Raw genomic sequence first — 23,761 nt, 5'->3', positions numbered from 1 at the left:
AACACTGATATTTTAAAAAATTAATACCACATTCTCAGAACCACTTAATTCTACTGTTAGCCACACCTACTGAAAAGTACATGTGAATGAACACGAAGCAGTCATACAGAACACTTCCACATATGGACACTTTAAGTAGTACGGATGCAATCTCTCTTTAGAGAGATGACAGATCTATGAATCAAATGTTAAGAACATTTCAGAACAATATAGCCCCAAAACAATACCCCAGGGAATTGTGAAAATCGGGTGGCCTTCAGGCAACACTAATAAAGAAAAGGTTAAATGGCCACAGCAGTGTTTGGGCATATGAGAATACTCAGGTAACTCTAGGGTTTTTATCTGTATTATACCATCTATTTCACAGCAGTTGGTCTATTATCTCCTATCCAAATTGCTTGCTCTTAATCACAATTGCTCAGTTTTGTAAATGAACTGAAGATTGCTAACTATGCTGCAACGAGCCACTACCAAACCAATTATAGTTAGTAAAGAAATGAGCTGTGACACTGCAGAATCCCTCTGCCTCTGATTCGCAACAAATGCAACTCTTATTTGCATAACCTTGGCATTACAATCTGAGCTTAACAAAGTGGCTCTCTTTAAGCAAGGTATTTTTAAGTATATGTTGCAAGCAATATATCAGAAACATACTACACAAAGATAATCTTTTAAAATATGATATAGAGTTACTAGCTAAAAGTCAGTACTTTATCAAAGATAATTAGATCATTTGGAAGATGCCTCTTGAAGCATCACACTGAGAAATGAATTCTGTTGTTGAAGTTTTCCATAATACCAACCTGGTGTTTCTGCTGCTGCTGTTTACTCATGTTCCTCATGTATGTGTTGTACTTAAGTATATCTTGGCTCATTTCATCCACTCTGTCCATCAGCAATTGCAGTGTCTTTCCCAAATGATTGCTGAAACGTAAATATACTGACACGTCACATTTTAAAGTTACAGTTTTGCCACCGCTCTGGAAGAGTTCCGAGGCATTAAACTGGTCTCCCATTTGCTAAATGAGTGAGAAGGCACGCACACATAAAAGCAAGGGTAGAGGAAAGGCTCCGCGTCAGCTAGTTATTCAACCTTCCACGTCTGAAATAGCTCCATTTCTTTTTGTCAGAGCACATGCATGTCAGGGTAGAACTGTTAAATGTACCTGGCAGGAAATCTACATGTACATTTCTTTTCTTTACAACCAAGTTTAACCTAAGGTCAGTACTTCTGAACCCCTTTCCTTAGCAATCCCTCCCCGAAATGGTGCTGCACAACTTTCAAACCGGTAGCCACGGAAAGGAAAGACCATGCAAACAGACTGAGACTTCTGGTACATGATGTTTCTATCTAACAGGTTTTCAAAGAGCAACAACAGCAAAATGCAAAGCCTTATGAGAGGGCTTCTCTGCTCTTACCCTTCCTAGAATCTGTGATACACCTGTTCCTACTTCTTTTCCTCTCCAGAAATTCCTACTGCAACTCACTTACCAAAATCTTGTAACATGATGCTAATGCACATCACTTTATGTACATCATTAATGTACTAGCTAGAAAAGGACCAGCATATTCACTGATTTCTGCTTGCAACAATCTCCTACCATGTGGTAAGGCCCATTACTGCACATGTGCTATAAATCCACTAGCTGACAAAGAGTACTCATTCACTCATTTCAAGACCTATTACATCCCAGCTTCAGTGCTGTCAAACGGAGACAGCAGTGAAAGAGACAGTCATGGTCTCTGTCTCCACCGAGGTTACAACTGATTCGCGGTGGGAAGACAGAAAGGGGGAAGCGGAGACACTTAAACAGAATGGCAGCAACATCTCTTTAGGGAGAGAAGAGGCTGAAAGCAAAGGGTGAGAAGCAGCAGCCTGGGAGGGGCGCTAATAACCAGACAGAGGAGAAGAGAGGGCAGGGCTGGAGCGCAGCACCAGGTCAGGGCGCCAGACAAGCCCACCTGGGAAGACGTTCGCTGCACCACATGACACCCAGCAACACTGAACGAGACCCCTCAACTTCGGGTGAACTGTGCCCTGGAGTTCTACCCGTCTGTCACTGGTTTGGCCTTAAATTTTAACATGACCACCCTGGCTGCTTTGCAGAGAACAGACTGGAGAGCAGAACCAGGAAATCCCGGGGGAGTCTACTGAGGCCTGTGGGCAAGGACGCACGGAAACCGGGCACTCTCACACTGCGGTGGGTGGGGCAAAAGCACGGTGTGGCCACTGTGAAAACCGCCTGGCGGCTCCTCAAAAAGTTGACCACAGAGTTACTGGAGGACCCAGCAAATCCACTCCCCAGTACATGCTCCAGAGAAATGAAAACATGCTCACCCAAAATCCTCCACATGCATGTTAACAGTTGCACGATTCATAGCAGCCCCAAAGCAGAAAAACCCAAATGTCCTTCAAAGGATGAATGAATACAATGTGCTTCATCCACACAAAAGAATACTGCCGAGTCGTAAGTGTGCAGTACTGCCATGTGAGCGAAACTTCACATAACACTGCACTAAGTGGAAGAAGTCAGATGCAGAAAACCTACTGCACGGCTCTGTTTACACACAATGTCCAGAACAGGCCATCCACACGCACAGAAAGCAACCCTTGCCGGCCAGCAGATGCAGGACAGAGGAGTTGCTGGTTCATGAGTGGTGGGTTTCTGTTTGGGGCAATGAAAACGTTCTGGAACTAGTGGTGATTGTTGCACAACATTGCAAATTCATTAAAAACCAATAACTTGTACTTTTTTAAATGGTGGGTTTTATTCTTTGTATAAAATTCTACTAAAAATTCTGACTATTTAAAAAAGGATAAAAAAGAAGCAAAAGGTGAAAGAAAGTGGATAATGATGCATGAGGTCAAAAGATGTTCTTTCTGTAACTTTGATGTTTAAGATGAGAGAGTCGTAAACAAGATTAAATGTCCTTCTTCTTAAGAGATGCATGTTCAAGCCTCTCCGGGTTAAGAGTCATGTGTGCAATTTTCTTTCAAATAATTCAGGGGAAAGTACATGGCTGGTTGGTTTGTTTCTATGTGTCTAGAGAGCAGGTGCAAATGTGGCAAGATGCACCGCTGGTGAATCTAGGTAACAGGGTCATGGGGTGTTTGTTCACTGATTACTCTTTCAATTTTTCTGAAGAGGTGAACATTTTCAAGATTTTCTAAAACTGGGAAAAACAAGGCAATAAATATAGTAGGAAAGAACCTGTAGAGAGAGGAACTGAAGACATCTGGGGAGGAAGGGGAGGAAGGCAGGGATGGAAGGGAGTGGCCTAAGGGGAGACCCTGGTCCTTTCACATTCTGACCAGTGGAAGAACTGAGGCCCTAAAAATGATATTAAAGATAAGTGCTATAATTAACTACATGATTAGTTGTTAACTAAGTCATTTACACCTTTAAGCATACAGGAATTCAGAGAAGGGAATGGATCAGCATCAATCCTGGGACCAGGTGACTGGGGCAGTGAGAAGGAGGTGCACAGTGACAGTGTAGAAAAAGTCCTGAAGGTGAGTTACTGCAGTTTGTGGAAAAGGACCCAGCATCTGCTCCCACAGCTTTAAAGACTGGAGGCTGACTACACTGATGTGAGTTATGAGAAAGGTACTACTAGAATAGACTCACCCTCTCCACCAAAAGTCTGTACAGTAGTAATATTATGTACTGTAGTATTATGTATTAAAATACTGATATCATATATGCAATTATAGTGAAGAACACAAAAAAGCACAGGCAGCGTGGACTTTAAACATTTTGTAACATGGGTTTATATAATTACAATGCTCTTCAGAAATATAGCCAATAAGAAATACTAAAACAAACAAACAAACCAGACTCAAAAGTCTTTACAATAGTCTTTGTAAGGCAAAAAGAATTAACAGTAATACACAACTATTTCAGATACCAGGAAATCACGGGTCCATTACCAAGGGCAATTTTATGGGGGTCTTTTCAGTACCAGTTCAACCAGAAAACTTGAACAGGGAGTTACTGTTAGGAGTTTCAATAAAATAGCCTTTTCGTTTATCCCGAAGGAGACAAGAAAAGCGAACACAGACACCTTACCCAGATGCCAACCAGGACCTGCAGTGACAAGTCAGCTCCGGCCATGGTGTCAATTTACCCTTATTATCCTCCTATGATGCCCGCCCTTAGTTTACTTTTTTAAAGGGGAAATAAAAATAATTGTTTTTCCATGTGTGAAAAGTGAAAGGCTTATGTAACACATTTATTAAAAAAATTATTAAAAGCTGTTATAAAATAGCTATTACCAGAACTTTCATCTAATAAAATAAAAAATTAAAACTTTTTAAATGAAGGGACTATCGCATGTTTTATTCACAGCACAGACAAATTTATCAGGTAAATCAAAGAACTGGTAACCACATATGGGTTGTGAAAAAAAAAAAAAAGCAAGACCAAACAAAATGTTTAAGGAACTGCTTAAGAATGATTTCTGATGTGGTTTCTTAAGAGAAAATTTTATGGCAACTGGCCTGATTAATGTTATAAAATAAAATTTGAAAAGAACAAAGCTTTTAAAACAGTATTATCAGTGTGGGCCAGTGTCAACAGTCCATTAGCGTAAGTGCTGCTTCAAGGCTGCTTCATGGTTTCCCCCAACGGGGGCACCAATGTGCCCCTAAAGCAACGTCACAGAAAAAGCCAAGGGCCTCACCTCCTATTCCACCAACAAACACAGGAGATAAAAACTAAACTACAGTATTTGCCTCAATCTGAGTAGCTATGGCGAGTTGGGAACATTTTCTTGGCTATTAAAACTGATGCCCTGGACAAACAGACACCATGCACCAGCTCACAGCCAACGTTAAAGCACAGAAGGGCTATGTGTGTTTTGTGCGCTCCATAAAGGAAGCTTGGAAAAGGGTGAAGACATAAATTATGTAAGCAAAAGCTTTCACATAGTAAATTTAAAATTATTATATAACTATATATTTAATTCATCAAATTGTAACTTTGCATTGCTGAGAAAGGTTCTTAGCTCGAACCTCTAAATACAGGTGTGCCAAGTGGGTTTGTAAAAGCAATAAAGAAAAATATGACCTTCTAAAAGAGACAAATTAAAGGATTATTATGAATATATGCTTGCAGTCGAACAGCACATTCTTTAGTGCCAAATTAGCCTCGCAACGGGGCTATCTCACGCACGTCATTCACTACCCGGTTCCCTTCTCCTCCTGGGAAGACTTCCTGGGCCTCTGGTGGACTCACACAACGGGAGGGGCATTTCAACCACAGTTCTGGCCATCCCAGGGCATGGACAAGACACCTGGCTCTCTGGTCCCACAGCCCTAGCCATCCTGAGCATGCAGAAGACACCCGGCTCTCTGATCCTTCTGGATTTATCCATCTTGTTTTATGGCAAAGAATTCTGTATCATTCTGTTATACAAGCTTCCATCTGGGATAACTAGAAATTTGATTAAGTAACTGAGCTTCTGTTCCACACTCATTCCTTAAGAAAACAATGTTTCTTTCAGCCATTCAACAAAAGCATACTGACTGCTTACCTACTCTGTCCATTTAATTTCACTTTATGGGTGTGTTTGCCTTCACCCACCCACCACAATCACTACGATCAAGCTTAAAGGGCTTCGAAGAAGAGCTATATGTAGAAATCTGTTCCCATTTCTGTTAAGAGAATAAATGAGGGGAAAAGAAACAGTAACTCCATATAGGAAACAACTGTTTGGAACACTTCAGTGAGCATTTTACCAACGTAATAAATAATCTCTGCAAGCAGACGCTGCAGCAGCCGCGGCGGGCACGTTATGTCACTGCTGTCTAAGGGCAGTGCCAGGTCCCCAAAATTCTAATTTCAGTTGGAAATTCAAACTGGAAGCTTTCTACTAATAAAGTCTGCGTCTGAACTAGGACCAGTACCACCAGTAAAACAAAAAGGTATTTTTATTTTTCTCCTGAGCATTATTAAACACCCAGATACAAAATACCATAAGCCTCTGAGGGCAGGGTGCAATAAATAATGCTGAGCCAAATGAGCAGAACCTCCGCCACGGGCATTTACCTTATCAGAGCAAAAACGATACACAGCAAAGGCAGCGGAGGAGCCCTGCAGTATTCAGGAGCTCATTGGTATTCAAATACTGTTTCGCTTTATCACTTTGGCGGTTTTCCTGGGCAGGACAAGTACTACATGTTGTTGTTACAGGTCTTAGTAACCTCAAAATGTGCTTCAGTAATTTTCTTCTTGTTTCATAGGTTAGAGTCTAAGTAACAGAATCTTTTGCAGAAAGTGATAAAAAGGGACTTTTCATTAGGCAGGGCCCCTTACCTGCTAGCAAGACTGAGCAATTCATGTTTATCTGCTACAGCTGACTTCTTCTCAAGCTCCCACATTAGGACGTTGATCAGATGTGAATTTTTAATTACAATCGGCACTTCTTCAAACATGTGCTCAAAGGTGATACTTCCCTTTTTCAATCTGTGAAGCATGTTAAAAATAATTTAGCCTGGTGGTCAGAAATAAATGTTAAACTATTTCATACATTTCCCCCTAATTACAGGCCCTCCCCAGGATCTGTTTCATTAGTGCTCTCTAAAAAAGGGGGAGAATAAGTTTCACAGTCAAGCATAACTGGAGTGATCTGAATAACAAAAATGATCTGCATTTGAGCTGTAAATCCAGAAGATAAGATTCCAGGTAAAAGAAACTTATTTCTTTGTAACCAGGTAGCCTCTAAATTCCACTGATAATAAAATGTAAATGTCACAGGAAGTTATGCTATAGAACCTATATTAAAAACCTTTAAAATAAACAGCTAGAAAAGAGAAATGGAAAGTCCATTTAAAAGCCCACGAACTGGAGAGATTAACAAGTACCAGACCACCACCCAGACCACCCCACATCCGATGCTTCAGAACACGGCAAGATGCAGCTTCCCATGGCTTACTTTTAACTACCATAATCCAGAAATTCTTCATGTTTTCTTTTTAAGTTCTTTAAAAAGAACTTTAAAACATTTTCTTTTTATATTCTTTGCACCTTCATTTATTTCAGGAGTCAAATAGAAAACCAGCAATGAAATTTCTGTCTGTCCTACGTGAAGTCAAAGCCACTAACTTTAATAAGGAAAAAAATTTCCTATAATGAACAGAAAATGAAAAAGTTCTGAATATTTCTTAAAATTTCTAATGCCAATATTCCAATGCCATTGTGTAAGATCACAAAACAGCTTTACTGATTAATTTTCTGCATATTTGTCACCCCAAAATTCCCAGTAAGACACATCCTTCTGAACCCTAAAATGTTTATACCCCACCCCCAAACCCACCCGCTGCTACGAGACAAGAGCTCACAACTGGACTGACTCGGAGTTCACAGGCCGCTGATCATTCATTCCCTTTATTTAATCATTTCATTCTCCAAACCCAGTAGCTAATTAATTCCTACTCCAACTGAATTCACCCTTGGTGAGAACAACAGATGAGACAGTCCACAAAGAATAGTTTAAACACGGAAAGGGAGAAATCAGTGGCACTCGGCCATGCAGGAAACTTCTACCGTCCACATGGCAAAAGCATTACCACACCACCGAGGATTCCATAAATGTGGCAAACTGAAATCTTTAAAGAAAAACACTCAGCCCTTTACTGTATGCCTTATAGGCCCCCAAACACTTACGCTTCAGGAGAAAAATCCTTCTCTTTACAAACTTCCATCAGTTTAGGAGTCAGTCTGTATGCCTTTAGTGACAGAGACCCTTGGGCGGTTTTTATGGGATCTTGAATAAGAAAAAGAGAAAGTAATTACTAAGAATTCTGTCACTGCCAGGGCTTGAATGACATTGGTTCTAGGCACATTCTGTTATTCAGCACACCACCCTTGCAAAATGAAGATCAAAATAAATATTCAGAATACAATTTGACACAGATTCAAACCAGTGTAGAAAACCGAAGTGAAAATGGAGGAACCTATTATTCTATTTATAACCGGTAGAATAACTTCCTAAGCTAGAACTAGTAATACTGGTTCTAGAATACTGATGAATATTAAATATTAAAATTCACTATGTGTATTGATATAGTTCTTCAATGAACTAATTTCAGTGAATAGCCTCACTAACAAAATTTACCCATACTGATATGCATGTTCAAATTTCTTAGTTGAAGCAGATTTTTTAAAACACATACACTAAACTCAAAGTGCTATCACAAAAATGTCTTTTTTAGTTTTAGAGAAACTCATTTTGTCAAAACTGACTGCTTCAACAGTCCGCGAGTACGGGAGCTTAGCACTCACCGCACGGTAACGGCTCTGGCACGCCAATATTCGCCTAAAACCTGTGTTAACATTCATGTTGTCTGAAACTTAACACAGTGAAACTTTTAGCAATAGGTGATAAAATGAAAACCAAAATAGATGGAAACAAGTGGAAAATTCATCAAGGTCTGATGATGCAATGTTTCCAGCCAATATAAGTACACTTTAACAACTTGTTCTTTACTGTAATCCAATTGTTAACATACTGAAACAATTTGGGGGCAGCTCATAAGATTGATCGTATTCATTAGTATTTTTTCTGACAGATACTCAGGACGTTACATTTACTTCTCAGCTGGAAACTATATGCAAGTCTGCCAGATACGGCAAACTGTGAGTGTTTGGGGAGGGGGGAGGCTATAAAGCTGTTAAATTGCCTACAGTTCTGATACAGCACAGAACATCTGGTCTGGAGAGCTTGAGGAAACACCATTAAATGGGCCGAAAAGAAAAAAATCTTTGTGCTAAGAAACAGTCCAGGTTTTGTACGCTGCTGTCAGAGGTATAAAAAAATCTTGGCACACTGTGTTATGATTGGTCAGTCACGTACAGAGCCAGACACTCTAGCAAGCGGGGTTTGTTAGACATCTGGTCTAGTTCCACCAGCCCTTTCAAACGAGGGAGGGGAGATGGAGGAATAAAAATGAAGCAGCTACTCCAGCATTCCAAAATGTACACATCAGGGCTCTGATAGCAAGAAAAATAAACAGAAAGAAGGAAACCCTGTCTAGACTTAGCTGCTGCTGAGGCTGCTGCAGAAACAGGGTTGGTATTTACTCGAGAAGGCCTGCCAGGCTGCTCTTCGAGGCAGAAAGACAGAAAGCAAAAATAGTAGCAGTAATGATATGAAGGGAAGAAAAGAAGAATAAAGGAAACTCCTACAAACCGTAAATGAGAACAACAGATTCTTCAATGGCATGCTGGTAACTGAACTGCGAGTCCAGGAGAGCCCGGGTGATGAACGAGCCGTAGTAGGTGGACTGGTACCAGCCCACGTGGAGATGGTCAATGTTGACATGGCGAAGGCTCCGCATCATTTCCATCTGATATTGAACTGGGTGGTGGGGAGGTGGGGAGAAAGAGAGAAACTACTGAATAACGGCGCTTAATATTAAAAAAGGCTTTTCAGAAATAAATTCCTACACAACTATTTATCAGCTAAAGGGAACAGGTTTCCAGATTTAAAAATCAGTTCACATAAAAAGAAAATAAAATTAAGCTTTCAAACCATTTCAGATCACTAGGACTTTCCTTTTTTTATTAGTGAAAAAAACATTTTGTAGAAAAGGTATTAAAAACATAAAATAATGCCTATGCTAAAACAAGAAATTTTTTATTAAATGTAGTTTTACTTCCCTTTTTAAAACCTTAAAAGTAGTATACGTCTAAGAAAAAATGTGTGTAATTACTAATCTGGTGGCTGTAAGAAATTTCATTTGAATTAATAAGTGAGAATTGTTATCAATGTCTTCTTCACAAAGCTTTTAGAACTGCAAAGTTAAAGCCATTAAGAAAACTAATAGGGAAACAATTAAATACCATGTTATTTAAGTGTGAGCAGGATACAAGCTGTAGCTGATTTAAAATATAAGAATTCATTTCTGCCTTCATCTGGTGCCCCCTGCTGCATAGCTAAATTTAAAAAAAGAATTCCTTTTTCTTGTTTTTGTGTTGCTTTCTGTTAAGCACTAAATAACATTTTTTATTAGAAGAGTTGTATTTTAACCTCCATGTATGGGATGAAAAGGTTTGGATGACTTTTGCTTTTATCAAATTAATGACTACATGCATATTATAAACTTAAAGTAGCATTACTGAAAAAAATAGGTGCGAGCTGGCAATAAATAAGACATTACAAGACCAATTTAGCCCAAGAAAGAATAGCAAATATGTGATACAGAAGAAAACTTTATAGTCAACATAATAAATATCCAAGCTATTTCTATGATAATAAATGCATAAATAACTATACTGAGTAAACGTATTTGCTTAACTTGAAATCTAACCATTTCATTTTTAAAGCAAAACCAAGTTTTAACAGAAGTCAAGTTCCATGTCTGTCACTGCCTTGATTACAGCACTGGACTTTCACCAAGCAAACAAAATTTAGGGTCATGAAGTATAACAGAACCTCCCTTTGATGGACACGGTCTTATTTTTCAACACTTGTTACTAGTCAAAGAAGTTATAAGTCTGCTTATTCCAAGGAAGATTTTAGTTCTCATGATAAAAAATGGCAGCCAACTCATCAACTACTCAAGAAGTTATGTGTTTTAAAATGTTTTCCTTTTATATACAATACAGTGGTCTCAAGAAGCAGCACAATAAAATTACTGTGATAATCTTCCATCAATTATCTTTTATCTTAAATTTTTGTGTCCCTGGCATGTGAGACTTTCTTCCCAGCTAGTTTAATGGGTGCTGACCAGTCAGATAAATTTAAGACAGAATCATGGCTATCACCTCTTACTGCTTCAAAGTGCCATAATTCTTTGAAACTAACGTAAAATCACTAATATGGCTAATAAAATTTAATCAAATTTCACTTATAAACAAAAAGTTTTAGTATAACAAGTATAGGAAGAACCAAATTACCATTTTTTAAAAAATAGGGGAGAGATGGGGAAAGGATACCAAGCAACTGATAGCACCAACATGATTTCATAGGAAAGTTTTTAATGGTCGATACATCCAAACGCACAAGTCGGCTACAACAAAAGCGGAGGTTAGATTCTGCTAACTTGCCACAGTAGAAAAGACTTGGAATCGAGAGAGGTAGGTGCTCGTGGCAGCTCAGATTTCTCCCATGTGGAAACCTTGCTGGTCCAGTTAATGACCCTTCTCTGATGCTTAGTTTTCCTGTCTCCAAAAAGACACGAGAGCTCATCCCAGTTGAAATGTTACTACTCCTTATTGTCCATCAGATGTGCTAGTCATACGTAGTGATTTTTCTATAAACCAAACCAGGGCTTCCAGCATGCATTAATACTTAAAAAAAATTTTAAAAGAGAACATTTCTTTGGACAATATTCTGTAATCTTACTAAGTCTCCCCTCAAGCAGCCTCAATACAATATATTTTATTATAGAATTTTCAGGATGCAGCAGGAAAAAAAAGGCCTGTATAATCAATAGGAAACCCCCGAATTCCTTCTTCATCCAGAGTCTTACCTACCTTACAGCTCCCTAGATAAGGATCAAGAGGGAAGTGAAGCATTTCTCTTAGGCAGGGAAGAAAACAGGGGTATGAGGCCTGTTCTCCTGCGTTGTTACCTACCACTGTCCCCTGTACCTACTCCTGGGGGCGGGGGTACAGAAACGGACAGATGGGGCTTCTGTATTACTGGGGTTGAAGTGCTCACTTCCATTTTCTTCTTCAGCTTAGAAAATCATGACACAAATTTTGTGCAAGACTTTAATAATAAAAATTTATTTTTAAGATAAGAGTTTTCAAATGACCTACATACAATAGATGAATATACAATTTTAAGGGTTAAGATCAGTGAGAGGCAAACTAACAAAATTGCTCTGGAAAATCTGCAATGCACTGAAATTTCACTATTACACACAGAAAACATTATGTGCTGAGTCTCTCCTATATGAAATTTCTAGACATTCACTGTCCTGAGTCGAACTTACCACCCCAGTTAAAACAAATTTTTTTAAAAAACAGAACCTAAACAAAGGTAAGATAAACTAATGATCCCTGGGAGACACCACACAGACTGCAGTGACCTGTGAAAAGATCAGGGTCGGGGCTCAGCTCCGCAGCACAGCTGGGGTGCACTGAAGCCGGTCCCCTCCAGGACCAGGACTGGGGTGCACTGACGCCTGGTCCCCTCCAGGACCAGGACTAGGGTGCACTGAAGCCGGTCCCCTCCAGGACCAGGACTGGGGTGCACTGAAGCCGGTCCCCTCCAGGACCAGGACTGGGGTGCACTGAAGCCGGTCCCCTCCAGGACCAGGACTGGGGTGCACTGAAGCCTGATCCCCTCCAGGACCAGGACTGGGGTGCACTGAAGCCTGGTCCCCTCCAGGCCCAGGACTGCTCATATGAGGCTCCCATAGTTGCATGATTTCAAGAGGTCATTTTGATTCAATAGAACTCTGAAAAAGTGATTGGTTTATTATGTACAAGCCAAGGAACAAGAAACACCTCACAAACAGCCGAGTGAGCCGCTTCCTCTCCGAACTTCCGGTGTGTGTCCCTTGGTGTCCTTGCCTCCCTTGACCCACACAGGTTTTTCAAAACAAAACCGAAACCCTGCAAAAGCATCCTAGCAACCCTACAGAGAGCCAAGAAAGGGGAGCACACTGTCTCACTAAACCGCCCCAGAACCGGCTTCCAGGCAGCCACCGTTAATCAGCAGACCAATCAGCAGACCGGAGTCACCACACCTGGTTTACAACCCCCCCCCCCCCACCTACAGAGAAGACCAGGAAAAAAACAATCACCAAATGGTGACATGCCACTAAATGTTACACAAAAAAAAGTAAGTAAAAGTTACTACTTGGTGAGCAGTGCTGGAGGGGACTGCTGGGCCCCAGCCCACAGGCTCTGGGCAAGTGGAAGGCAGAACTATTTTCCTTCCCAGGCCAGGCCAGCCTCACCTTCCCTGGCTGGAGTTGGGCTGCAGTTGAAACTGGAGGAGGTAAAAGACGTGGCTAGACAGAGACTCCTATCTAGGGAGTGCCTCACACCTCAGAACAAAGAAAATCACTTCAAAAGAAACAAAAGGGGAAAAAAATGAGGTTGACTCCTGTTGCTGAGTTAACACAAATCAATGAAGTAAGAAACAAGCACTCACAGGCAACTTTGTGAAATTGGTCCAGAGTTAGACACACTTTCATTTTCCTCCTAAAGTTCTCTCATTTAACAGAAACCCAAGCAGCAATTTCAGCCAATGATACTCACTTCTGAGTGAATGGCTAAATAATCCTAGGGAATTTCCCAAGCTTTTTGGGGGGAAAACTCTTTTAAAGTTTATGATCATATTCAACAGAAGGGCTCACAATTGTGTAGTGAAAAGTTTAGGCAAGAAGCTTTTGAACATTCTTAGTTTAAAAAGCTAACATTCTATCGAAGGAGAAACAGTACACAGTTAACGAATTTCAAAGACGAACGAACTGGTAGTTACTCCTAAGCCAACTCGAACTCCTAATACAAAAGCTACACAGAGATGCAAATGAGGCAGAGCTACAAAAACTGGAAGGATTATAAAAATGAGCTGAAGTTTTATCAATCTCTTCTACCTCTGCAATTGTCCTCATTGGTTAATCCTCTCCCCAGCAAAGAAGAGCCTGGTTTACTAAGTAGGTTCGAAGTCTGGCACCGGTGTTCACACTCACTTTTTCCAGAGAGCCACTCTGCAAACAGTACGTTGTGAATTGCCTAGAGCTAAAACTGTCTTAACTGAGGCAGGCTGCCCAATGACTATTCCTTTCAAAAGCCCACACTTGTTGGACGTTCTCTTGTTTTATCTTCAAATATGAAAACAATGACAATAATATGTTGTCTTATATTTAAATGCTGTACCTGGAGTTACATGCCAAAAACCCCCACAGGCATTTAAGACTTGAGTTCTCCTGACAGTCAGTGGGAAGGACAGTAGATTAGAAGCTTTTCACTACAAGTAGAATAATTAGCTAGCGTTCTTTTCACCTTTATTCTTCACCATCATTTTAAAAAGTTATCTTCTTGATTTCATTATTTTAAGTGAGCCCTCGTGAAATACAATTTCTCACTGAAAAAAAAAAAAAAAAGAACAAAGAACTGCCACAGTCGGTTAGACGGGATGAGCAGAAAGGAGCAAAACTCTGGCATAGTCTACAACTCCAACTCTGCCAGATTAAGGGGGAAAAGTGTTGTGCAGATGTCTTACTAGGGAACTCTTCAAGGACAAAATAACCTAATTTAAACTTTAAAAATTTAATGGGTCTAGTGTCTTAGTTAATAACTTAAATTGCACCAAATCCAAATTATTTTAAAATGCTACAAAATTATATTTAAAAATATCTACAGATGGGTGGAGCTGAGCACTAAGAAAGAAACGAGCACTCAGTGGGCACATCCTATGTCAGCCCCCCGCCGAGTGGTCTGCGCATGTCATCTGGCTTCATCCCACACCAAGGCTCTAAGGAGCTCATCACAACCACCAGAATGCTTTTAGAAAAGGAGCCCACCACGGCTGGTACTGTAAAGCGGTAGGACTGAATCTGATTTTAGACCGACTCCAAAGCCTAGGCAACCACCCATTTATTGAATTTCATCTCTTCTAACTGGGCGCGTGTAAATTATTTCTGAATGAGTAAGGGATAAGACACAGATACAACAGGATTCCATAATTTCTGGGTTTTCAGAAACCACAGCATGTGCCTGTTTGAGCACTAAACTAACCAAAAACTCAGCACTCCAGTACAATTTTAAGTGATAAAACTACCTAAGATTTTTACATGTCAAAGTCTATAATTACCATAAATATATAATCAAACTCCTAAAACACTGCATTCTATGTTACTATCTGAAACTTATGCCAAGGCTACTTTGTAACCAAGAACTGGACCAGATCCACAGTAATCTGCACAACTACATCCAGTAAGGGAACAGAGACCAGGTTTACCACACACATCCTCTGCAGCAAAGAAATAAATTATGCCCAATCAAGAGATGGTTTTAAAAACAAGCAAACAAACAAACAAAACTCCACAACTCTGAAACAAATCAATAATTTCAACGAACAGGACTGGGAAGGAAAATACACCAAAATCTCCTATCTGTTCTGGCAGGAGGGCTAACCTATTTGCATGACTGTTAGGAAAATAATTACAAGCCTCTTCCTTAGCAGCACCAAGGGACACCAGTCAGCACTGGAAGGCTGGGAACTCTGAAGGTTCTGCTCCATTATTTAACAAGACAAACTATCCTGTGCTTTTTCTCTTCGTATCAGATTTTCTGCCAAGTTGCACATACGTTTCAGGCAATGTTCAAAGCTAGTAGCAGATGTAGACTTAAGCAAACAGAATGTGCATTTGGAAAAAGAATTAAATAAGAGTCTTCTTTGGGTGGAGAGAACAATGGAATATACACATTCCTTAAAACTCCCATATTTTCTTCACCCAGTCCATATCACATATTCATCCTTGTTTTTTCAACTAGCACATCTGTTATTAAGGCCACCCCTGTGACTGCCTAAGAAGTGTGGTAACAGTTCAATTTTTCACAATAAAGTGTCCAATACAATTTCTACTCTACCTAGCAACTAACCTGTTCCATTCAAATAAGAGTACAAGTACTGTCTTTCTCAATAAAATATTCTTTAAATAGTTCCTTTGTTCTAGGTTATTTAATTTCTCCTTTAAAGTATTTATAAATTCTTACAAATAATCTCTTCTGAATACCAAGCTGGGAAGAAGGGAATGGGGGGGGGGTCCCTCCATCCTTTAAACATAGTAAGAGTTTTGAAAACTGTTGCAAATCAGGTTTTTTGAGGTTTTAATGTGTCTGGAGAAGTCTTCTATGAAATAAACTGGATTCTTCACATAAAATAACAAAATAACATGTAGAAACTAACAGATTCATATTATCTTCTTATTCAAATCATGAAAACTACTCAAGAGATCCTATTAAGATCCTATTAGGAGATCCATTCAAGAAAATGAATAATGATTTTTTGGAAGTACTGTTTGCAGTGAACAAACTGGGGGGAAAGCAGTGGGCTGAAACCATTTACTGAGTACCACCTTTGCCGGAAACCTGGTAACATCTGAGCGACATGACATCATCTTTGATATGACTGCCCAATCAGCTGGTGGTAGGTAGTTAACACATTTATCTTTCTGAACCTTAATTTCCTCACCTAGAAAGTGGTGGTTTCAACTTCCAATCATATGATGACAATTTTGAAAAAACTGACCTCCAGTCCACATGGCTCTTTGCTTAATGAGCATTTTCAGAGGGAAGTCCCATAGGTACCACGCTCTGTAAAAGTTCACACAGACTTTTGATCGACCCCGCCCTCCGCACCTGCTGCCTGGACGTGTTCTCCCTCAGTGAGGGGCACTCTGAGTCATCAGTCCTGACTACTTCTCCCACACTTAGCTCACACAGTCATTTACCTACCTGGCAGCTCTCAAATTTGTTCCCTCCAAGGCAAAAATCATTTAGAATGTTTCTAAAAATTTACCTGGCATGGACTGATAAGATGCCAAGAAAGAAAAGCAGAATATAGAACTATAAATCATAAAACACCCATAAGTAAACAAACTGGTTTGTTTTCTGCTTCTAAGGAAAAAGACTGGAAATAAATACGCTAAAATGCTAAGGGCAATAGTTCTCCAGGGAGTGAAATCACAGATGATTTTTGTTTTCTTACTTATTCTTACCCTCATTTTTCATGGTATTTTTTTGGCAAAAGAATTGTGCAAGCCATGTAATATCGAAAAAGGCCATACACATACACTGAGTTTCCACTGCTGAACAACATGCCTACATTTAACATGGTCACCACATAATCTGAGTACCAGTGCTCCTAAATCATGGAAGCAGGAGATGGGAGAGGGTACCAGACTACTCGGAATCTGAAGCATCCAACCTGATCTGAACACCATTTGCTAGAGACCGAATTGTGACTCACCCCAAATATGTTAAAGGCCTAACCCCCCAATATTACGGCCTTTAAATGGGGACTCTGGAATTAGGTTTAGTAGAGGTCTTAAGGGTGGGCCCTCAAAGTGGGATTAGTGCCCTTACCAGCAGAGACTACGCAGTCTGCTTCCTCTCTCGCTCTCCCACAGGCAGTGCTGAGTACTCGTGAGAACACAGTGGCACAGTGGGAAGGTGGCTGTCTGCACCCAAGGAGACAACCCTCCCCAGACACCAAACCCACTGGGACCTTGACCTTGGGTTTCCAGTCTCCGATACTGTGAGAAAGAAATCCCTACTGTTTAAACCACCCAGTCTATGGTATTTTGTTATGGCAGCTGAAGCCAACTAAGATACCATCTTTATCACTCAGGACTTGTACAACCTACTACAAATTATCCTGGGCTAGGCTTCCTCTGTCGTCAAGTGGAAGAGAGAACAGCATCTACTTCCTAAGGTAGTTAAGAAGATTTTATAAAATCATTCTCAAGAGCCTGGTACACTGACTAACCGGAGCGCGACGGGCTTTCACCGTCACCTATTACTCGAAAATGCCATTTTTTATCCAGATTATGGTAGTTATCTGGGTCAAAGGAGAGGTTTTTGGAGAACTGGGCTTGACAACACTGTCCTCAACTGTGGTGTAAACTCAGCCCCTTTTTCCATCTCCAGAGTGGGGCGAGGAAAAATCAGAAAAATGGAGGAGATTAGAAGTCATAAATGTAACTTAAAAAGACTTACGGATTTGTAATATCCACTTCATGAAACAGAATTCACATGCACAAATATGATAAAAAACAATCCACCATGAAAAGGGATTACAAAAGGAAAAAACAATTCTTCAGGAAAAAATGATAAGCTAATTATATTCAGTATAATAAAGAACAGATTCAATAAAGAAAGAGACAAGCTACAGAAATTAGATTTTGAGAAAAGGTAACCCTGGGTGTTCTATGATTACTGTGTATATAATGATATAATTTCTAGTGCTATATAAGTTTTTATCTCCTGGTTCCATTTATAACTCTTCCAAAGAGGGGAAGTAAGCTTCCTGCCCCTGCCCAGCAGGTAACTGTAAAAACAACACCGGGAACGAGAGAGGGTGGGAAGGAGGAGTAAAGAGCAGGGCCAGCTTGGCCAGGACCCGGAGTAAAGGTTATTGGAAACACAGCCCATCCAAGAGAAACAGCTAAACTCAGATGCAGCCAACTGCTTTAGAACACGCCATACACTGCTAATTCTGGCACCTCAAATATCCAGATAGTCTCCCTTCCCTTCAAGTATCAGGACAATTTGGATTAGAAGATCAGAATTAAAGATGCTATACAAAGAGAGCCTGAAGGACATGATCTTTTAAGAGTCTCCTTAACTGCAACCTAAATAAGGGAAAGCCAGCAAGAACTAAAAATGACAAAAGTTATACAAAAGATTAGAAAGGGCAAATGGTTTCCTGTGCAGTATTTAAGTCAGAGAAGCAGAAGTACTGACAACCACATTCCGCATCCACCCTCTCTGGGCCCTACCTCTTCTCTCCCCACGCGCTCAGCTGCGCCCCCACTTACTCTCACAGGACAGGAACTCGAGTGCCGTACTGAGGAAATAATCACGCAGAACCCTCAGAGCAACCGCAATGAACCCGAGTCCAGAAAGCCCGTGGCTTGTTTTTAACAAGGCCATGTTTCCTTTCCCATTGCAATCCCCTTTTTCCCAAAACCACGTGCATATGCACCTGTGGACAGGGGACCCACGGCCTTCGCCAGATTCTCAAAGCACCTCCAGACCCAAGAGAGTAACAGTTGCTAAGATGCAGCTGAGAACCAGCCAAATGTGCTCCTGGCTCTCACAGAACTTCCATTCCTCTGTCGGTATGTGGCAGAGAACGGGGAGAGGCTAAGCATGAGTCAGTAACCAATTCAGTTCCATGGCAGCCAAACACCACCATTGAGAACAGCAAGAATGGCAGGCCAAAGGTCCACAGAAATCCCAAGCTCCCAACAGAATGTCACTCTTACCCCTACCCTACCCAGGCCAGAAAGCCCATCACAGGGAAAGCTGGACAAAGGCTTCACGTAAACTCTGCGATCACGACGACTAAGGCCCAGGGTGGACAAGGGAACACGCATGCATGCCCTCACCCCCAAGGTGGTATGACTGGAGCTAATTAAGTCTTGCCAATTAAGCAAGATTGTTCTAAAGGTCTAGAATGGTGATCCTTATTGGGCAGTGGTCTTCAACCCTTCTCATCTCATGGCACTCATAAACTAATTACTGAAATTCGGCGGTACACCACAAAATACTGAGTTGGCCAAAACTCAAAATACTGGGTTTGTTTTTTCCGGTAAGATGGCTCTAGTACCTCCTAGTTGTCTGTAACTTCATTCCAAACCATTTTATTAGATTGTATTGTGACAGATGCCATATCAGCATGCATGCATTTCAATGATTTTGGAAAAAAAAAACCATCAAAATTGGTAAAATTTATGTAGCCATTTTACTACTGAACGTGGAAGGAAATATGCAACATTTTTGGCATATTTTTGGCATCAAACATCCCTTAAAACTACAGTTTTGGTATCACCCAATTTTATTATTTCAAGAAAGGTAAAAATGCAACTGAAACGCAAGAAAAGATTTGTGCAGTGTATGGAGAAGGTGCTGTGACTGATCGAACATGTCAAAAATGGTTGGCAAAGTTTTGTGCCAGAGATTTCTCGCTGTACCATGCTCCACCATCAGGCAGACCAGTTGAGGTTGACAGCAATCAAATAAAAACCTTAATTAAGAACAATCAATGTTATACCATGTGGGAGATAGCCGACATATTCAAAACATCCAAATCAATAATGTTATTGGTGAAAATGAAAAATGTGTCTTTTATAGAAAAAAACTAAGCAGACTCTTTGACCAACCCAATATATCACATTTATTTTTGGCCAATCTGACAAAAAATAGGTATAATTTTGATTCATTCACACCAGACAGCTATTGTTGTGTTGGCTATTGTCATTTTTTTTTTACCTGATAATCTAAGGGAAAAGAGGTCAGTGCACCTACTAAATAGTCAAGTACTGCATGTTTTAAAATGTTCGGCAGCACACCAGTTGAAAATTGCTTAATAGAGATAACTCTTCTCTATTCATGGAAGAGTGGGTTTCTATCGAAAATGTTACATTGTAAAATTACACTCAGCACAACGGACTCTGCTGTCACAACGTATCTTGCAGGTACAAGCTCTAAAGTCATACCTAAAGACCAACCTCCAGTAACTCGGTAATGTTCTTATCTTTTGACGATTTTACAAAGATCTCTGGAACCTATGTGTCTGTCTAATAAGTTGTCATTAAGTAATCTGAAGCTCCTGAAGATGCTTTTCTGTAGAGAGCTTCTTGGATTAGGAAGGAAGATGAAATACAGTGTATTGGGGGGGGGGGGTATAAATCATTGAAATGCAAGAAAATTGCTACAGAAAGATGCTGGAAGGCTACAAAACAGGCCAAATAATTTCCTTCTGCAACTGGCAGGCAGGATCCTGCCAGATGTTTGAAATAAAATTAACCTCTAAGGGCTACGCTGACAGAAATAAAAATAAACTGCACAACTATAAATAAATAAATATTTAGGGAAGCATAAATAAGCGTCTAGGGAAGGGCTGTCTCTGTCTCACTTTGAACTCCTTTGTCTTCCCCACCAAAAACCTTGCCCTGTGCCGCAATGTCCACAGATACTAGGCCAGCAACGCATGCCAAAGGTTTTTCAAATGAGCCAGAGGCAAACCAAACAATACCTGCTTGAAAAACTAAGTTTAATCAGAGCATTTGCAATGTTTTAAGGCACTGTCAAACCAGGTAGTATTACCTTAAGAACAGTAAAACCATCCTTTATTCCCAAAGGATATCTATCCATTCCTTGCAGAAAAGAGTACAACTCAGTTAGATGAGAGAAAATACAAATGGTTTACATATGCTTCCTCCTTATATTTTGGAGAAGAAAAATCTTCCCCAAAAGAAACAGCAAATTCATACACTCACCCTTTCATATATATTCACACGACAAGTATTTATTCCAAGCTGTAACGTGCCAGACTTTCAGGTGCTGTCCAACATGGGGCAATGAAGACAGAAAGGGTTCCTGCAGCTGACATTCTAGTGAACAGGGGCAGACAGGACACACAGGGTGACCTCCCTGACTGTACCCCAAACGCTTAATGTTCCTGCAGAAAAGACCTGGGTAGCCCACACAGCTTTCGGGCCTTTACAGTGAACAAACTACCTCTGTTAGTAACAACCAGGAAATCGAGCTTGGCCGGGTTCTCACCTTGCAAAACAATGCAGTGGAAGAGAACAGATGCAGGCTGAGGAAACAGGAGAGCGGAACTGCAATTTTGGCTTTGCCATGAACTATACAACAAAGCAGAAGAAACCCTCCAAATAACCAAACGTCCCTTAAAACGACAGTTTTGGTGTCATCCAATTTTAAATTTATCTCAAGAAAAAAAATGATTTCTTAATGTAAATGTTTATCACGTGGTGATGGAGATAACAGTGAGTAACAGTCAAATGGTAAAGATTACCCTTGAGAGAAATCTGACATTTTGAAAGAATTAGAGCAGGGACTAGACAAAAATCATCCAGAAATAAAATTCCATGGTTTTCCTTTGTTAAGCTTTGAAATTGGCATCAATGATCTCTATTGTGTTTGTAGGTGCTAATAATCTATATGAATAAATGAACACAGTCAGTTTTATTAAAAATATGGGCTAGAAACCCTAACAGTGAGAGTGGCAGGCAGGGGGAAGGAGGACCTCAGTTTGAGAAGGGACGGAAGTTCTAGACTAAGGAGATGTGGGCTCCCCACACAGCGCGCAGGCCCCAGGCTAACCCTGAAGGAGGAGGTGGAGGCTGGTGAGGGGTCATGAGACTTTCCTCCCAACACTTCAATTTTATTTCAGCCACACACTGGCACACAGTTTCCCCAACTATTCTCATCTACAGATCATGCAATGGACATTGGACACCCATGAAAACCACCAATTTCAAGTTTTAAGAAGTTATCCTAATTTTAATGATATGAATAAAAGTTTTAGTAAATTACATCTCTGACAGATGACGTACATCTACCTCGAGGATTTTAAGATACAGCCTGTAGACGAAGGACTTGGACCACAGGTCGTGCAGATAGGAGGCTTCCTCACTCTGTTTCTACTAAATTAGACGCTCCCCGCTCAGGCTCCTAGTCATATGCAAAAGCATCGAGCGCTCTGCTACTGTCAGACGATCTCACATACATGGATGACAGAGACTCCAAAACAAGGGAGACTGCTCATCAGATCTCTGTCCAAGGAACACACTGCACTTAAGAATTAATACTCCAGTTGGGGAAATTCTGGGGACTGGACTCTAACCCTTGATTCCATCACGCTCCGGCGCCACTCCTGTCCACTGCAGTCCTAGTTGTAGTGGGGACACCTCACTCATCCCCATGCCGTAACTCCCAAGTTAAAAGCTGCAATGTTCTTGTTCACAAGGCGTACTGTAAAGCTATGCGGGGCACTACGTTTAGCTACAACATGCCACGTTAGCAAACCATTTTACTGGCACAGACTGGCTCCTAAGGAAGGTATGCAGACTCGATCTCCTCCCCGTGCCGCAGACGGACGCGGCACCTTTCTCCCCACGGGCCCGTGTGGCACAGCAGGCTGCTCAGCCTCCCGCCACACGTCTCCCTGGGCGTATTCGAAAGGTAAGTACTCAGATACTGACATTTTAATTTTATTATTTTCACAATTTCCTTCTGCAGTAAGAGTAGAAGGCATGATAACATTATTTCAGGTCTAAACTCAGCTGAGCAAAATAAAAAATAGGGGGCTGGAAATTTCAATTAGAAGAGACCATGCATTAAAAACGCGTCCCAATTTCATTGACGTGCAGGTGCAAAAAAGGTGGGGAGTGGAGAATCCTACAGCCAAGGACACCAAACAGTGGGCAAGCAGCCACAGTGGCTCCGGTGCCCCGTCGCACTGAAAACACAACCGGACCCGGTCAGTACCGATCCCAACACACTTTTTCCGGCCTTTATGACAGCTCACAAAACAATCGTTTTGTTTTAAGAAATAATTCTTGAGAAAGTATTATTTTATATTTGTCCTGGAAAAACTTTATTGATATGCCAAAAAAAATGCCATTGTAGCTTATTTTTAAAGTCACAGAAATGTTTTGATGGCATTATGCCACCATTTCACGAAGTTTCATAAATAACCAAAAACTTTGGGGACCAGCAGCAAATGACTCAAGAAGCCAGTAAAATCTATTTCCCAGCATTTATCACAGTAATTCCCAGTCACACTTTTCCTTTCAATTGCTTGTATGAATCATCGCATTCCCAGATTCTCATTCCCGGCATACACAGACCCACAATCCATTTAGGCCACGGTTGCTCAACCTGGGCTCTACTAACAATGTGGGCCAGACAATTCTCTGTTGTGGGAGGCCGCCCTGTGCCCTGCAGACTGCTCCCCAGCATCCTGGCCTCTACCCACCAGACACCAGCAGCACACTCCCAACTGGTGACAACCAAAAATGTCTCCGAACATTGCCCAGTGTTCCAGGAACGGACCCCAACTTTCCTCAGAACACTGATTTAAGTGCCTGAGGCCTGTTTAATTGCTACATTTATATTGTCCTGAGACACAGTGATTATGTTACTAATTTTTATGATTGAATTAACCACTTTCTTCCATGTCTTTGAGACAGGAATTCAACATAATAATAATTACAAATCCAACTTCAAAACAAAAAAGCAACTGATGTAATCAAAA

The 23,761-nt window shown here is 40.7% G+C and overlaps 1 protein-coding gene across 1 annotated transcript in view; it reads right to left on the bottom strand.

Moving 5' to 3' along the window:
• The window catches only part of EIF3H (eukaryotic translation initiation factor 3 subunit H), an 84,367-nt gene that overhangs the window by 3,095 nt on the left and 57,511 nt on the right, over positions 1 to 23,761 (bottom strand). Inside the window, exons 3-6 of the mRNA XM_037154149.2 lie at positions 9,194 to 9,361; positions 7,669 to 7,768; positions 6,319 to 6,468; positions 804 to 924 (exon numbers count right to left, since the gene is read on the bottom strand). Coding sequence (XP_037010044.1) covers positions 804 to 924; positions 6,319 to 6,468; positions 7,669 to 7,768; positions 9,194 to 9,361 — 539 coding nt within the window. The remainder of the gene's footprint in view (positions 1 to 803; positions 925 to 6,318; positions 6,469 to 7,668; positions 7,769 to 9,193; positions 9,362 to 23,761) is intronic.

Source organism: Artibeus jamaicensis, unplaced genomic scaffold, assembly GCF_021234435.1.
Source record: "Artibeus jamaicensis isolate MK-2021 breed Jamaican fruit bat unplaced genomic scaffold, CSHL_Jam_final scaffold_916, whole genome shotgun sequence".
NCBI lineage: Eukaryota > Metazoa > Chordata > Mammalia > Chiroptera > Phyllostomidae > Artibeus > Artibeus jamaicensis.
Note: the sequence above shows the minus strand (reverse complement) of the source record. Positions and strands in the feature narration are given on the sequence as shown.